The 16,364-nt window shown below is 44.0% G+C and overlaps 1 protein-coding gene across 5 annotated transcripts in view; it reads right to left on the reverse strand.

Annotated features, from left to right (window-relative positions):
• Positions 1-16,364, reverse strand: part of col11a2 (collagen, type XI, alpha 2) — a 44,855-nt gene that overhangs the window by 1,809 nt on the left and 26,682 nt on the right. For all 5 annotated transcript variants that reach the window (XM_014141732.3, XM_014141733.3, XM_045694668.2 and 2 more), the window contains 47 exons: positions 16,150-16,203; positions 15,856-15,900; positions 15,624-15,677; positions 14,217-14,261; positions 14,014-14,067; positions 13,749-13,793; positions 13,406-13,459; positions 13,098-13,142; positions 12,883-12,936; positions 12,737-12,781; positions 12,071-12,124; positions 11,738-11,845; positions 11,462-11,515; positions 11,293-11,346; positions 11,085-11,129; positions 10,809-10,862; positions 10,592-10,636; positions 10,425-10,478; positions 10,265-10,318; positions 10,034-10,087; positions 9,705-9,902; positions 9,522-9,575; positions 9,320-9,427; positions 9,094-9,201; positions 8,662-8,715; positions 8,449-8,502; positions 8,218-8,325; positions 8,053-8,106; positions 7,861-7,914; positions 7,570-7,623; positions 7,408-7,461; positions 7,168-7,275; positions 7,011-7,064; positions 6,731-6,784; positions 6,144-6,197; positions 5,910-5,963; positions 5,560-5,667; positions 5,277-5,330; positions 4,950-5,111; positions 4,705-4,758; positions 4,404-4,439; positions 4,231-4,284; positions 3,687-3,972; positions 2,325-2,437; positions 2,147-2,215; positions 1,630-1,866; positions 1-1,179 (listed from right to left, as the gene is read on the reverse strand). The exon at positions 1-1,179 is cut by the window's left edge and continues 1,809 nt beyond it. In XM_014141732.3, coding sequence (XP_013997207.1) covers positions 1,033-1,179; positions 1,630-1,866; positions 2,147-2,215; positions 2,325-2,437; positions 3,687-3,972; positions 4,231-4,284; positions 4,404-4,439; positions 4,705-4,758; positions 4,950-5,111; positions 5,277-5,330; positions 5,560-5,667; positions 5,910-5,963; positions 6,144-6,197; positions 6,731-6,784; positions 7,011-7,064; positions 7,168-7,275; positions 7,408-7,461; positions 7,570-7,623; positions 7,861-7,914; positions 8,053-8,106; positions 8,218-8,325; positions 8,449-8,502; positions 8,662-8,715; positions 9,094-9,201; positions 9,320-9,427; positions 9,522-9,575; positions 9,705-9,902; positions 10,034-10,087; positions 10,265-10,318; positions 10,425-10,478; positions 10,592-10,636; positions 10,809-10,862; positions 11,085-11,129; positions 11,293-11,346; positions 11,462-11,515; positions 11,738-11,845; positions 12,071-12,124; positions 12,737-12,781; positions 12,883-12,936; positions 13,098-13,142; positions 13,406-13,459; positions 13,749-13,793; positions 14,014-14,067; positions 14,217-14,261; positions 15,624-15,677; positions 15,856-15,900; positions 16,150-16,203 — 3,615 coding nt within the window. In that variant the 3' untranslated portion in view covers positions 1-1,032. The remainder of the gene's footprint in view (positions 1,180-1,629; positions 1,867-2,146; positions 2,216-2,324; positions 2,438-3,686; positions 3,973-4,230; positions 4,285-4,403; positions 4,440-4,704; positions 4,759-4,949; positions 5,112-5,276; positions 5,331-5,559; positions 5,668-5,909; positions 5,964-6,143; positions 6,198-6,730; positions 6,785-7,010; positions 7,065-7,167; positions 7,276-7,407; positions 7,462-7,569; positions 7,624-7,860; positions 7,915-8,052; positions 8,107-8,217; positions 8,326-8,448; positions 8,503-8,661; positions 8,716-9,093; positions 9,202-9,319; positions 9,428-9,521; positions 9,576-9,704; positions 9,903-10,033; positions 10,088-10,264; positions 10,319-10,424; positions 10,479-10,591; positions 10,637-10,808; positions 10,863-11,084; positions 11,130-11,292; positions 11,347-11,461; positions 11,516-11,737; positions 11,846-12,070; positions 12,125-12,736; positions 12,782-12,882; positions 12,937-13,097; positions 13,143-13,405; positions 13,460-13,748; positions 13,794-14,013; positions 14,068-14,216; positions 14,262-15,623; positions 15,678-15,855; positions 15,901-16,149; positions 16,204-16,364) is intronic.

Consider the following 16,364-nt stretch of genomic DNA (forward strand, 5'->3'; position numbering starts at 1 on the left):
CAGTACATTGCTGTTAGGACTTTATTATGACAGTACTGAGCAAAGAGATGTTCATAGTCACATCTTAGGTTAAAGCCGCGATAAAACTAGAGATCTCACAGCTTTACTTCCACTCCATCTCCACAAAGCACCGTAAAGTTTCTATTCACCCGCCTCTATTATATTTGACCAGCTTTAGGATAACTATAGGCTGATATAGTTGTTTGGTACAGAATTTCACTGTGGAGATGAATAGAAAATTAACTTAGCTAGACAACATGGACGTCTCTGTTTCGTCGGGCCTGGTTAGCTACAGGCTCGGCTGTTTTCCGGTCCTCCATGCTCTTCGTGGAACTCCTATTCATTCATTGGTTTCCCCTTAATGTGGTGAGGCAGGAAGTGAAGCGTAGGATGGGGCGGGGCTTAGACGCAGTAGATGTACAAGTGTGTGGGGAAGGCAATGCAGAGAGGTAGAGTGGGTGAGACAACTGGAAAGAGAGACAGCGGGAAGAAGAGAGGAGTGAGAGGGGGGTCCGCGACGGTGGGCTCTGGCGTGTACGGAAGGAGGAGAAGGCTCTTTGGGCCAGCTGTTCGTTGGATAAGAACACGGTTTTATTCTGCTAACGGTCAGAACTCTATCTCTCGTTCTCGCAATCGATCTTTGGTCTCCTCTTCGTGAGAATGTTTGTGTTCTACTTTTCTCTTGTTGTCCATTTCTATTTGGGAGATGTTTTCCCCTGGGCATGTACTTGAGTGAGTGCATGTCTGTTTCACAACTGTGTGTGTGTGTGTGTGTGTGTGTGTGTGTGTGTGTGTGTGTGTGTGTGTGTGTGTGTGTGTGTGTGTGTGTGTGTGTGTGTGTGTGTGTGTGTGTGTGTGTGTGTGTGTGTGTGTGTGTGTGTGGTCAGGAATGAGCTTGATATCATGAAATACATTTACAAATTACTGGACATGTACTGTATATTGGTATGTTTGTGTTAAGTGTATGTGTGTTCATCAGTGTAAGTGTATATTTTGTATGTGTAGGTGTTTCTCATTTCTCTGCACGGTGTTTTAGCCCAGGAAACAGACAGGTCCCACTTCAAAGCCAAATTTCTGGTTGCTCTCCCCAAAGTCTGTGATCTTGAGGTCCCGCAGAGGAAGCTGCTCAACCTGGGGTGTGTTCACCTCCACCACTGTCCTGTCGAAGCCCTTACGATACTGCAGACAGACAGAAACAGAGAGACAGGTGAGATCACTACACGTGCAGCAAGGGTATCTGCCAAGGATTCATTATTATACTATGATTGTGTGTAATGGAAAAATACAGTTCCGTAGTAATACTTTTTGTATGGGCATGTGTTCGTATTGACTGTTGAGAGGGAAATTATTCAATTAGCCTACATCAGATAAAAAATAGAGCAACATTCAGGGAATTCTGATCCATTTTCCTTTTTAAAAAGCTAATGGGGGGATGTACCCCCGGACACCCTATAAAATCTCAGGTTTCTTAGTTTTCTTTTTGAGATACGCATCCATAACTTGAATGTCCGCACACAGAGGTGAGTAAGCTGGAGATTACCTTTGGTTACCATGACTCCCTGGAAAACACTGGCAATTGTTACTGAATATGACCACACTGTTTAAATAAACCAATTAAATGAGACTCACAGAACAGCCGTCGACCAGGGCCTTGATGTATGGGCTGGTCTCGTAGCTAAGGTCCTCATCGTTGGCGCCTTGGAAGTGTAGCGCCCTCTTGTGGCCGTTATTGGCCGTGCGGTCGGCCCAGGCCACGGAGCGATGGCAGTGGTAGGTGAGGTTTTGGCGGGCCTGGACACTCAGCAGCCGCAGGAAGCCCAACTGAACCACGCCGATCGGCTCGCCATTAGAGTCCACGTACGAGAGCTGGGGGGGAGAGAGGATGCCCCATGAAATAAAAACTTAGATGAAGCTAATAGATGTGAACTCTATAATAAGCATGAATGCAGAGTGTGATATCTCAAACCTGACATTAAATAAACATGTTGCTTAGTGACAGAGTGTTATGATAATGCTTTGATAATTTCCCTGATCGACCTTCATCTTTACCCATTCCTTGATATCCAGGTCAAAGATAGCACACTTATGGACTATAATGAATGTCCCTCTGGGATTCTCCACAGTGGTGCAATAAACCCAAACTAACCTTGCTGCCAGTTGCAAACTCACTGTACCAGGAGCCTGGTTTCTCTGTGGTCCAAGAGCTGAGCTTTACCTAAGAGAGAAATAGAGAGAATTAACATGTATGTTTAAACATACAGCTACTTCAGGGTAGAGTTTGTGTGTGTGCATTATTGACTGACAAGCCCAGTCTCTCTTCTCACCGTGTCCACGCTCTTGCTGGGGTACAGGCAGGTCTCCCCACCGGCGGTGAAGTTACAGAACACCTTGAGAGAGTCGCGAGAGCAACCCTGGTTCGGGTCGATCCAGTACTCTCCTACAGGGGGGAGCAGAGAGATGAGGCACGACTAAGTACCAAGGAACTCAAATTCAAATGACTTAATGTGACTAAAATGACAATGTGAAGTCGGCATTTATCGTTCTTTGTATTAATGGTGTATTAACCAAATAATTAGCATAATACACAAATCCCCATCAGAATCCGTCTGTTTAAGCTAAAGATATTTTGGATGCGAAATTACACAATGACTAACTATGAAACATTGTTATATGTGTATTAAAGTAGTCAAAAGTTTAGCATTTGGTCCCATATTCCTAGCACACAATGTCTACATGAAGCTTGTGACTCTACGAACTTGTTGGATCCATTTGCTGTTTCTTTTGGTTGTGTTTCAGATGATTTTGTGCCCAATAGAAATGAATGGTAAATAATGTATTGTGTCATTTTGGAGTAAATTTGATTGTAAATAAGAATATAATGTTTTTAACACTTCTACATTCATGTGGATGATACCATGATTACAGATAGACTTGAATGAATTGTGAATAATGATGAGTGAGAAAGTTAAGAGACGCACAAATATCATAAAGACATGCTAACCTCTCACCATTCCAATAACAGGGGAGGTTCGCATTTTGGGGGGGGTATGGTATTTGTGCATCTGTAACTTTCTCACTCATCATTATTCACGATTCATTCAGGTCTATCTGTAATCATGGTAGTACCTACATTAATGTAGAACTGTTTAGAAACATATTATATTCTTATTTACAATGAAAGTGACTCCAAAAAAACACAATACATTATTTACCATTAATTTCTATTGGGCACAACATAATCTGAAACAAAACCAAAATTAACTGCAAATGCATCCAACATGTTTGGAACAAATACTACATTTACTAAATAGTAAATCAGGAACCAAATACAACATGTTTGACTCATTTAATACACAAGTGAATTTGTCCCAATACTTTTGCTCCCAATTTTAGGGGAGCAAAAGTATTGGGACAAATTCACTTGTGTATTAAATGAGGGGGGACTACATACAAAAAGTGCTGTAATTTCTAAACGGGTCACCTGACATGGATGAAAATACCCTCAAATTAAAGCTGACAGTCATTGTATCATTTCAAATCCAACATGCTGGAGTACAGAGCCAAAACAACAAAAAACTGACTTAGACATTGGTTAAAAGTGACCTCATGTCTTAAAACAAAATTCCCTGTGTAAAGTTAGAATTGCCACATTTTTGTGAATTGTTTTACGCCTGAAAGCCTCGTACCGTCTTTGAGCTCTGGCTGGCCGAGTTTCAGGTCCTGGCAGGTGCGTGCAGGGCTGTCCTTGGTGCCCAGAGGGAAGCGCATGGTCTCGATCTCCTGTCGCAGCGAGTTCAGTGAGCCGAAGATCTCCTCCATGCCCTCACTGCCTGTCAGGAACTCTGTGCCGGTGGCGTCAGCTGCGACCGCTTCTGCGTCTGTCTCGGACAGCATCCGGCTGGCATCGATGGAGCGCTTGGACTTCTTGGAGATTTGGATGGGCAGCGGCTGGATGACATCGCCTGGAGGACCCTGATTGGAGGCGGGTCACAGAGAAAGATTATTACTGGTTGATAATCATTCATGAGATTCATAGATTCAGGTTTAATTGAACTTATTTATGTTTGAGCTGAAAACTGTAGATGTACACAGATATATATGCTATGCTCTAGAATGATGGAAGCAACCAAACATAGATCTAGACAGGACTAAACAGAAAAATGGCGGTAAAATATGAGTATTTAATTAGTTTCATGGAGTAAACTGATTATGCAAAGGATGGGGACTCACTGGAGGCCCGGGGGGTCCTGAGACACCCTTCTCTCCCTTGGGACCAGATCCTCCCTGGAACACACAGACAGGAAATAGAGATTGAACAATACAGTGAACATGGGACTCAACAGTGACTATAATATGGAAGCAGATATTACACTAGAGACTGTGGAAGAGGACGTTCTACTCACTGTAGCACCCTTAGCTCCCTTGACACCTTGGGGACCCTGGGAAAGAGGCGCATGGAGGTCAGGATTATCATTCAATAGACGCTAACTATTACCACTGTTATACCGCCATAGAAAAGAGGACATTTTAAATGATTAGAGAGCGGCAGAATTATGCAAGACACAAAAGGCATGGATGCATTCATACTTAAATCTTTCTATGTTACAGGTTTCTGTTTTGAGAATATACACAATGCAGATAGAGGATGTTACGTGATATACTGATAAAAGAACCAGGAGAGGTGATGTAGAAGTGGTTACTCACAGGCATGCCAGCAGGCCCACCAGGACCGATAGGCCCAGTGCCTCCAGAGACACCCTGAAACACACAGGAAATGCATCAGCACTGAACTCAACTGTTTGTCGAGGGGCGACAGAATACATGTTCAGTAGGGACGTGTCATACAGACACAACAACATATTATTTTGAGTGTGCGTGTGCTCAGAGGAAATATACGGTATCTTTCAAAGCTCTATAATGTCCGCTAAGGAGAGACAGGTGTCACTCACAGTCTCTCCCTTGTACCCGTTTGTCCCCTGTGGCCCTGGCAGTCCCCTGTCTCCCTTCTCTCCCTGCTCTCCGGGGGGCCCAATCAGACCAATCAGACCTGAGTGGCCCTTCTCTCCCTTGTCACCGCCCTCACCGCGCAGTCCTGGCAAGCCTGGTGGTCCCTTGAAGAGAGAGAGAGAGTAAGATGGTACTGTAGCTATACAGATTAAGGAAGCGGGTATTTTCACTTGAAGCATCAATATAGCACTGTATGCCTATAGATCAACACTGTGGAAGATACAATCTATTATAGATCTATTCATGTACACATCAGTGTCTTATCTCACCAGTGGTCCGGGAGGTCCCTTCTGGCCGGCAAGGCCTGGAGAACCTTGTTCGCCCTGGAAGAGATCATCAGAAGGATGTTAGTGACACTCAGCCTAATGCACCAAACAGCTCAGCTACACTGTTGTTAAGCTCATAGGTAATAGTAGTGAACAGACGAAAATAGACCCTACAGAGCAGAGGGTAAGACAGATTGACACCTGTACAGACAGACTAGAACAGTAGACTGAACCACAGACTGAACAGCCCAGTCTGTCCATGGAAGCGTGGGATCATCTCGCTCACCACTGATCCAGGGAGTCCTCTCAGACCCTCCGTTCCTGGTTTCCCTGGTTGACCCTGAGGTCCGACGGGGCCTGTCTTTCCTGGAGGTCCGTTAGCACCTGGGTCTCCCTGGGGGGGAAAAAGAGAAAGGAGAAAAAAAAATCTGACATTGATAAACTTCCATATTCCAAATCCCCAACGTGTGTTGCGAGTTGAGCAAATGCATATATTTGAAAAACAATTGACAGAGATATATACATTTGGTGTCAGGTCTGTCTGGCATGGCTTGCATACCATCACTAGATAGATAAACGATCCACAGGCTAAACTGCCAGTGCCAATACATTGAACGATGACCTTTGAACTCTTACCTTAGTTCCCTTCTCTCCTTGTCGTCCCTCTGGTCCTCTCGTTCCAGCAAGACCCTAGGAAGTAAGCGATGTGTAATATTCTAAACATTATGATGCTTTCACGACCGCTTATCGGCCACCTAGTAGTCTTCATTGAGTAGATATATGCACCTATCAAACAGAATACATTGAAAACAAACAGATATGTCTGTGGATGAAAGTTGTGGTTTGGCCTGTTGAGCTGAACGATCTTACCCTCTTTCCAGGTCCACCAGGAGGTCCATTCTCACCAGTGGGTCCTGGAGATCCCTACAGTAGAGAGCACGATCACCATTACAACACCTCGGTGGCCTATGATGGGTCAATAATAACTATATAGAACTGAATCAAAATAAACATACCGGTAGCTGTTGTTTTAGAGTTCCATAATAATCTACATTCTAGACAGGCCTGAAGGGCGATCTGCTAGGAAGGACATATAACTTTAATCTTGCAGTGCCATTTTATGTTTCAACGGGTGCTTCAACATGGAAAATACAATTTTCTAGGGCTTTAGTTGAGATGGTTTAGGGCTGGGACTTGCATACCAATGTCCACAGTGACCCCTTAGTCTTTTGACCCCATTACATTGCTTAATTCTAAATGTTTTTGGATACATCTTAAGGATGTGCTTCACATTACAAACACTACTCTTGCCGGGAGCCATTTTGAATCGGGGCGATGGTAAATGGACAATATATGACCTAATAATATCCAATTCAAAGTGCTTAATGAAGGCTACAAGGACAGTCCTGAAGATCCCATGTAGTACCTATAGTAAGTTAGGGTACTAGGCAACTTACAGCTTGTCCTTGTTCGCCGTCCTCTCCTCTCTCTCCCTTTGCTCCATCTTGACCCTAAAGAAGAGAAACAGAGTTATTATCAATTATGGTAATTGCTAAGATGGTGTCAAAAGTAGGTACTTTTTGGGGTTTTAATAATGGAAAAATATTCACTGATACACCAGCAGAGAGACATCTTGCACTAGGTCTGAAATGGTATGAACACCTGAATTGGAATATCTGTTAAACCACAACAAAACAGATCTAATGAAATGTGTGTGAAGAGTGTTTAGATACTCACTCTGGGACCGAGTTCACCAGGGGGACCGGGGTCGCCAGGGAAACCAACAGGGCCCTAGGAGAGAGACACAATGGCATTATGTTTGACTTAAAAACATTACAGACCAAGTGTGATTTTTGTGACAGTGTTTTCCTCTGGAGTGAAGTGTTTAACATACAGGGTTTCCTTTGGGTCCGTCGTCTCCAGGGCCTCCTCTTCCACCAGCAGGGCCAGAAGCACCAGGTTGTCCCGCCTCTCCCTTGTCACCGTGCTCTCCACGTGGGCCCTGCCATTGGACAACAACACTGTCACTCACAGTACAAAACATCTATGTATAGAAACAAATATGTGTGTATGGGACAATACCATGAGGTCCATAAGAAGAACCAAAGAGACAGAGTAAGGATCAATCTCTCACCTTCTTTCCTGGCTCTCCTCCGATTCCAGGTGGTCCAGCTTCACCAGGCTCTCCCTGTCAACACAATGTGTTCAGTTCTCAGAACAAACACATACACACAAACACATATCCTAACTATTACAACAGAACATGGAAATCAAATTATTGTGAAGTTATGTATACCTTATCTCCCAGGTTTCCAGGGTTACCCAGACCCCCAGGAGGACCTTGAGGACCCTGAATAAACAAACAAATACACATCAAAGCATCAACAAAATAAAAACAACAAGAGTCATACCCATAATAACATATATGACTTCAAATCAACAGGAAAACTACAGTAGGTATTTATGTGGGATGACTTTATAATATCACCAGTAGCATAAAAACTCCATTACAATGAAATAATTTGATATGATTATTCTATAGTGAGGAAATACTTCTGGAACGTTTTGAGAGAAGATTAGTACTCACGTCCGCACCGCTGGGACCAGCAGGGCCACGGGGTCCTGGGGGGCCAGGTGGACCCTAAAGAGACAGATAGAATGAGGTTAGCAATATCCTAGTGTGTTTCATGCGAACAATACCTCTTTCCTGAACTATTATGATTGGCTTCATGAGATCCAATCATCTGTTGGGTTGCTCCAATTTGTCGTCGACTCTCACCAATGGTCCGACATCTCCAGTCTCTCCCTTCTCTCCTGATGGGCCTGGCAATCCCTACAAGATACATTCACAGTTAGAGATGCCATTGACCTATTGCGTCACAATCACACGTTTATTGTACTGAGGCTAACATTGTATAGTCATAACAGAAATCAGTCATCATACCTGCAGTCCAATAGGACCTGGGGCCCCTGGGAATCCTCTTGATCCTTCATCTCCCTTGGTTCCAAATGGCCCCTGCTGACCTCTGGCTCCTAGTTCTCCATCAGCTCCCTGAACAATAGAGACATTAGTGAAGGGGACACTTCTGAGGGTCACCATGCTATGAATTCCTATGTGTCTGATGCAATATTGAAAATACACTGCACGTAGATGGAGTTAAGTGTTTCTACTTACAGCAGCGCCAGGTTGACCGAGTGGACCCATTGGCCCTGGTGGACCGGGAGGACCCTGTCGACACACAATGTTTCATTGTAGGCAAATGTATCACTGTACTTTAGCAGAGAAAATCTTATTTATAGTATATTGTTCAGACAACAGATGTAAGGAACATAACGTGATCTGTGGATTTGACATGGACAGCAAAATAATGGCGGTAATGTCACTCACATGCTCTCCTTTGCCGCCCTTCGCTCCCTTCTGGCCGTGCTCTCCAACCTCACCCTGTAGTACAAAATTCACCACCAAGGCTTTTGTTACAAGTGGTTTGAAATGAGTATTTTGACAAGTGGTTTGAAATGAGCATTTTGATATAGTTTCAAGTGGTTTGAAATGAGCATTTTGATATAGTTTCAAGTGGTTTGAAATGAGCATTTTGATATAGTTTGAGATGGTTTGAAATGAGCATTTTGATAAAGTTTCAAGTGGTTTGAAATGAGCATTTTGATAAAGTTTCAAGTGGTTTGAAATGAGCATTTTGATATAGTTTCAAGTGGTTTGAAATGAGCATTTTGATATAGTTTCAAGTGGTTTGAAATTAGTTTCAAGTGGTAATACAGTAGTTTGGATATGTGATAGAGACAGATGATGGTTGTTACTGGCCTTGTCCCCGTCCTCTCCTGGAACTCCGATGGAACCGGCTGCACCTGGCAGACCCACTGGGCCCTGGACACCGTCACGCCCAGCTGGGCCGATCGGACCTTTCTCACCCTGAGAGGGAACGGGGTGGGAGAGAGAACATGTATGAGACGTAGAGAATAGAGAAGAACAATGACTCAATCTGAAATGACAGCTCTGTATATTGGCTATGTTTTGTAAAAGTACTCACAGGCACTCCCTTCTCTCCTGATGGTCCTGGAGGCCCCTGGGGGCCGGGTCTTCCTGGGGGTCCGATGGGACCTCCGCTGCCTGCCTGTCCTCTCTCACCTGGGGATCCCTGCACAGGTATGGTCACAGACACAATTACAGCCATTGTGAATCACAATGATTCATTTCAGATTCATTTCAGATGTAATTATTGTCAGACTCACAGCTGTTCCGGGAGGTCCTGCTGGGCCTTCACTTCCTTTCAGTCCGCCACCTCCCTAAAGACCAGACAGGAACAAGTTAAAACACTGCATGTGCAATCTATATTCCGTATGACATCTCACCCTGTGATATAGAGAATAGTGTGCCATTTTAGATGCAGACAGAGTGTTGGTCAGCATGCTCACCGGGGTGCCAGGCATTCCTCTCTCTCCGGGGAAGCCTCTCAGTCCTGAGGGGCCGTCTTTCCCGGGGCCGCCTGGGGGACCAGGATCTCCCTTCGTTCCCTCCTTGCCAGATGGTCCGGAGAGTCCCTGCTCGCCTGGTGGTCCTGGAGGCCCGGGGTGACCGCGCTCGCCCAGGGGGCCAGTCTCTCCTGAGGGACCCTGGGACAATGAAAGAGGAGGAAGAGGAGGGAAATGAGTAATGAAGATGGAAAGTGAATGGTGGATATGATCCATACAAAATGGATTGGACACTGGACAATGTAAATAAAAGAATGTTGCATTAATCTTACCTGAGGTCCAACAACACCTGGAGGCCCGGGTGGCCCAGTCTTTCCTTGGAATCCCTGTGGAATAGAAAAGGAAATGAATTGGGCCTTGAATAGAGCCTTGTGTAACCCCTTCTTTTAAAAAAATAAAATAATTGAGCCAAAGGAAGACATGGCACTGTTTGTAAGATGAATTTATTTCTGATAGCTTGTACGCCACATGGCTGCATGTTCCGGACAAGAAAACAGACTTACAACTTCTCCTCTCTGTCCAGGGTGTCCAGGCAGTCCATCCTTTCCTGGTGGTCCCTGGGTAGGAAACAGAAAGAGTTGAGGGAAAGAAGGCACTAACAGTTTCAAACTACACTAATCATTCTTAAATGATTGCTATATATAGTACATATTGTAGCCTTACGGGAGGTCCCTTTGGCCCCGGGAAACCGTTTGCTCCTTGAGGTCCAGGCAGTCCCTGAAAGATACAATAGGAGAAGGACAGGTATAAGTCTCTCAACAACATGTATGTTATAGTGGCACGACAAAGTGTATATAGTAAACAAATAAATTATAACTCAAACAACCTACCCTCTCTCCTGGTGGACCAGATGGGCCGTCACTTCCTGATGTACCCTAGTAAAAAGAAAGAAATAGAAGCCCAGAATTATCACCATCACATGCAGCTAACCAATATTCCAGCTTTATTATGACGTGTCTTCCCTGTGGTGGCCAGTAGGTGAACTGACAGTGCTGTTGAGCATTAACTTCCATAAATGTATTGTTGAGATTCTAGACATTGTCTTACCTTGGCTCCTGGTTTCCCAGTAGACCCTCTTGGCCCTCTCTGACCTCTGGGGCCCTGTTGGAGAGATATGGAGAATCGATTAGGAATGGTATGGGCATTTGGTTGAGTGTTTCTGATCCACTTCAAGTTGGTTCATCTCAGTAAACTAACCAAACTGTTGTTTGTTCCCAATACAATATGAGCCCTGGTTTAAACAGTGGTGCATAAACTAGAAAGAGAGACTTTGACAATCAACAGTAATATAAATAAGTGGAATTTAGTGGAGTTGAACTGTACCGTTGGTCCTCTTTGTCCTCTAGGTCCAGACTTTCCAATCAGACCCTGAAGAAACACAGACTCAGTCAGACAGACGCACAGGCAACATCAGCCATCAGAATCAACTTCAGTGCTGTTGACTTTATACATGGGTTACATCACTCATAGTACATACTGCGCCAATGTGAGTTTTCATTTTAGTTTTAATTCCCGTCCTTAGCAACCTTACCCTTGTTCCCTTCTCGCCGTTGGTTCCTGGGAATCCTGGGAAACCGAGGGAGCCCTGAAAACACATCAAGCATTTGTTAATCTAGCATCCGTATTGTCGGTCCCTTTAATTAGATAACATTTCAATTGTTACCTGCAAACAATTCGAAGGAAATAGGGGTTGTCGTTACCTTAGGTCCAAGTCTTCCAGGATAGCCAGGAAGTCCAGGAACACCAAGTTTACCCTGCAATCAGATACTGCCATTAATGACCCTATGACAAACCTATCAAAATGACCAAAACCAACAACATAGACAGAACCACCATCATGTAAAAGTTGGTCAAATGGTTATGAGTGTGTACACTAGCCAACCAGGTAGGTGTGTTATGAGATACTTTCAAATATAGTGTTATTTCAATCAAGATAAACAAACTTCTGATATACAGAATAAAAACCCTACTCTCACCTTCTCTCCAACCAGACCAATGGGCCCGAGCTCGCCAGGGGGCCCAACACGACCCTTTGGCCCCTCAGAACCGTCCTCTCCTCTGGGGCCGGGTACTCCACCCTCTCCCTGTCAGCAGGAACACACATGGAAACAATCAACACTGATACATAAACCACATAACCATACATTAAATCAAATGTAAATCAATACATAAACCTTAAATAGAAAATAAATTGTATGCAAATAACAAGGCAAATAACTGAATTTTTTTTACATGATATTGTAAAACAATACATAACACTTGAATAGAATTATTTAGAGGAATTATTTAAGAAACAAAATGAATCTTACTCTCTCCCCCTTGACACCAAAGTCTCCTTTAATTCCTGGGAAGCCATCTTCTCCCTAAAAAAAGGCAATTGTGGTTAATATTGAAAGCTAAAGGCCTTATACGTATGGTCAATCAAGTGTTTGGGATGTTGTCCCTAAAATGCACAAATCCAAATAAAGTCTTCCTAAGAACTCTTACAACATAAAGAATTATGAAAATGTTTGTGGAATAATATTTAAAGTGTAAAAAGCAGTATTTACATCTTCTCACATTTAGGTCAGAGAGAGAGACAATGAACTTGACACCTGTGTGGCTTTCGTGTCTGAAAGTGTTTCACAGTGCGCCCTCTAGTGATCCTAACCTAAAAGTACAGATGATCTCTGAAACTGGATAACAACTGCTGTGTCATTCACAAAATACATGTTAGTGGGCTGAGAGACATAACTTTACAACACTTCTAAACGTATGTCCATCAAACTAACCCAAACACTAACGTAAATGTTTAAGAGGTGTTAGCCCACGGCATTGCTGTCATTATGACACAGGACCAGCGTTGTACATCACTTATAAGATGCCAGAATCAGTTCTCAAAGTGAGGCTACTTCTTTTTTAATCTAAAAGACAAGATGTTTTATTGTCACATATACTATTCGTCAATCCCTGATACACTGGATGAGGTCACCTACCTTCTCTCCTTTGTGACCCTTCAGTCCACGGATACCTTGAGTTCCCTGCAATTACAACAGGATTAGGAGGTCAGTCATTAATCAGGCATTATCATCACAGATTAGCAACAATTAATGACGACTTTAGCCCAAAAAACTAATCTCACCTTAATGCCACGAGGGCCAGGATAGCCAATAGTTCCCTGAGGACCGTTGGGACCCTGTATGAAGATAGGAGAGAGGGTTAATGATGCACTACCTCACACAAGACACAACATATAAGACACAACATATAGGCAGCCATCTTGGTGGGGATTTTGGCGCGGAGGTTGACTATATTCCATGAATACTGTGCAGGAGACAGACGATTAGAGGATCTCACCTGGTTTCCTTTGGTGCCAACAGGTCCCTCCTTTCCTGGGTGACCCTGTGAGGCGAAGAGAGTATCAGAGGTCAAGAGAGGCATGAGGGCAACTTTAATTTAAGATGTGCTGATTACTTGTTCTTACCACTTTGTTCCATGAAAATGCAATAAAGTACTTAACCTTTTTGACCAGTGCAATTCTGCGCAATGCATTAAGGTCATCTCATGTTAAAAAACCTCTGCAGATTACCAGTAATGTTTTCATTGTTCTAATGTAACATAAAATAAAGATAAGTCCAATATAGGTCAGTGAATATGTGACTTACAGGGGGGCCGTCGGCTCCGGGCATTCCTGGCAGACCAGGTTTTCCTGTGGGGCCCTGGGAGAGGAGATGAGAAGAAAGTCATGAGTTTACTGGACTACTGATGGCAATACTGGTAACAATGTTATCACTCAGGCTAAATACACTAGGACCAAAGTTACAAAGTACACAATACTTTGCCTCCTTGTCAATCATTCCTGGCTGAATATTCTGAATATGACGCTTCACTAGTTGTGACAAGTTATGGAGACTTTACTGGAGCCTGTCGGGACAGTGAATATCTTTATGAAGGTTCATAACATAGTAATTACACACACAACACTCATGGATCACTTTGTTCTCTTACCTTATCTCCTGGGGGGCCGTGGGCTCCCTGTGGCCCTGGCATCCCCTGAAACAAACATGTCATACGGTCAGATCTGGTCAGAGATACATCGCTTGGGGCAATACCACAGATTACCGTTGTGTTATTAGAGATTGCTTATTTTCATTGGATCATCCCACATTGTAAGGAGGAGAAATTAGAATATGATATCCAGTCATTTGCAAGTGTTTAAATTGGCTCAAATCTGTCCCCAATAATGTGTCTCCTGCTCTGTGACGTCTCTCACCTGTGTTCCTGAGGTACCCTGCTGCCCTGGGGGCCCTGGCTCTCCTTGGGGACCCTGAGAGAGAAAAAAGAGAAGCGAGAAGAGGAGGAAGGGAGAAGAGATGGTTGGAGACTTTAAGAATGGTTTTCTCTCAATGGGAATACATCAATATGTCCAACTCCACAGGGGATAAAAAGGACAGAAAAACATTCACCGCCACTGACCAGGTTTCCTTTAGGACCGTGGGGACCGTCGTTTCCACGCACACCCTGAAAGAGGAAAAAGAGAATAACATAAAATAGAAAAGACTGCTAGTTATCAAAGCTATATGGAGGGTAAACAACACACATGACCTTAAGTGGCCTGCTACAAAATGACTATCTAGATGTACTAGTGACAAGAACACGATCCTGTACTGTGGGGCCTGTTTAGGTGGTGTCATGATGGTGATGTGGACTGCTGACACTGTTCCACTGTGGATCCTGTACTGTGGGGCCTGTTTAGGTGGTGGCATGATGGTGATGTGGACTGCTGACACTGTTCCACTGTGGATCCTGTACTGTGGGGCCTGTTTAGGTGGTGTCATGATGGTGATGTGGACTGCTGACACTGTTCCACTGTGGATCCTGTACTGTGGGGCCTGTTTAGGTGGTGGCATGATGGTGATGTGGACTGCTGACACTGTTCCACTGTGGATCCTGTACTGTGGGGCCTGTTTAGGTGGTGTCATGATGGTGATGTGGACTGCTGACACTGTTCCACTGTGGATCCTGTACTGTGGGGCCTGTTTAGGTGGTGTCATGATGGTGATGTGGACTGCTGACACTGTTCCACTGTGGATCCTGTACTGTGGGGCCTGTTTAGCTGGTGGCATGATGGTGATGTGGACTGCTGACACTGTTCCACTGTGGATCCTGTACTGTGGGGCCTGTTTAGGTGGTGGCATGATGGTGATGTGGACTGCTGACACTGTTCCACTGTGGATCCTGTACTGTGGGGCCTGTTTAGGTGGTGGCATGATGGTGATGTGGACTGCTGACACTGTTCCACTGTGGATCCTGTACTGTGGGGCCTGTTTAGGTGGTGGCATGATGGTGATGTGGACTGCTGACACTGTTCCACTGTGGATCCTGCTCATATACTTGCCTACTTTAGTGGTGCTTAGTACTTTCAGGGGTAGTATGAGGGTAAAGTTGTCATTCTGGGATGTAGTGAAACTATCCCAGTGCAGTGTTTGCTTGGTCATGGTATTGTTTTAGGGTGCACCGTCATTGGAGATCATTTTGCATATTGTAACCTAAAAAAGGCTTAAGTCATTTAACTTATTTCAATATATTTTCCCAAGATATTTTATCCTAATATGACGATTAAGGTAAAATATCTTGAAATAAGATAAATTACTTGCATTTAGCCTTTTTAGGTTAAAATAACTTAAATGATCTGCCTATGACGTTAGATAATTTAGCTTGGTACAAAAAAACAAGGGGAAAAAAACACATTTTAAGTTAATTATCCCTCAATATAAGATATTTAGGCTTGGTTATATTTCACTTTTTGCAATGTACCTTCACAGCCAAGTATATTTGAGTAAAACTGACATTCCAGTGTGCTGCATCAATGTGTGTACTTACAGGAGGGCCGGGGATTCCGTTCGGACCTTTAGGCCCGAGCAAACCACGAGGTCCCTGAAAACAAGAGCGAAACAACAAACGAACACAGAGAGAAAAAGCCAGGATCTGGTCAATAACAACAAAGCTAAAACAGGTAGTCACTGTAAACAACATAATACACACACTATTATCCCAAAAATGTGAACGGCGATGATAGTGAGGAGGAAAACAGTAGCGTCAGAAATACACTCACGGGTTCACCTGGAAGTCCTCTGGGTCCGATGTCTCCATCGTCTCCCTGGAAACAACACACACAGACAGACAAAGGTGAATGATAGAGACAGGATGTGAGAAAGGAGGAGGGAGTTTGAGGGATCAATGGGGCCACGTTAAAAGACCACGGTGAGAAATGTAAATGCAGTGTGTGTAGTTCTAGGTTTAGTGAGCAGTCTACTGTAGTTCTGCCTGATAGACTCATAGTTGTATAGATGTCTATGGAGACATGGGACTGATAGGTCAATGTCTGATGTTTCGCCAAACTACTTACCCTCTCTCCGTCCTCTCCAGGACCTCCTAGGGGTCCCAATCCTCCAGTATCACCCTAAAATGGTGGAATAGAGAGGGAGGAAGAACAATTACAACAACAGCATGCTTTACCACACTTCGATTCCACTCTGTTTTCCTCTGTTTTCACTCTGTTTTCGTCGATAGGACAGAGTCTTCCTTCCTGGGTAATAATCACGAGTCATGTTCAGTCACAAT

The sequence above is a fragment of the Salmo salar genome, chromosome 14, assembly GCF_965601325.2.
Source record: "Salmo salar chromosome 14, fSalSal1, whole genome shotgun sequence".
Taxonomy (NCBI): domain Eukaryota; kingdom Metazoa; phylum Chordata; class Actinopteri; order Salmoniformes; family Salmonidae; genus Salmo; species Salmo salar.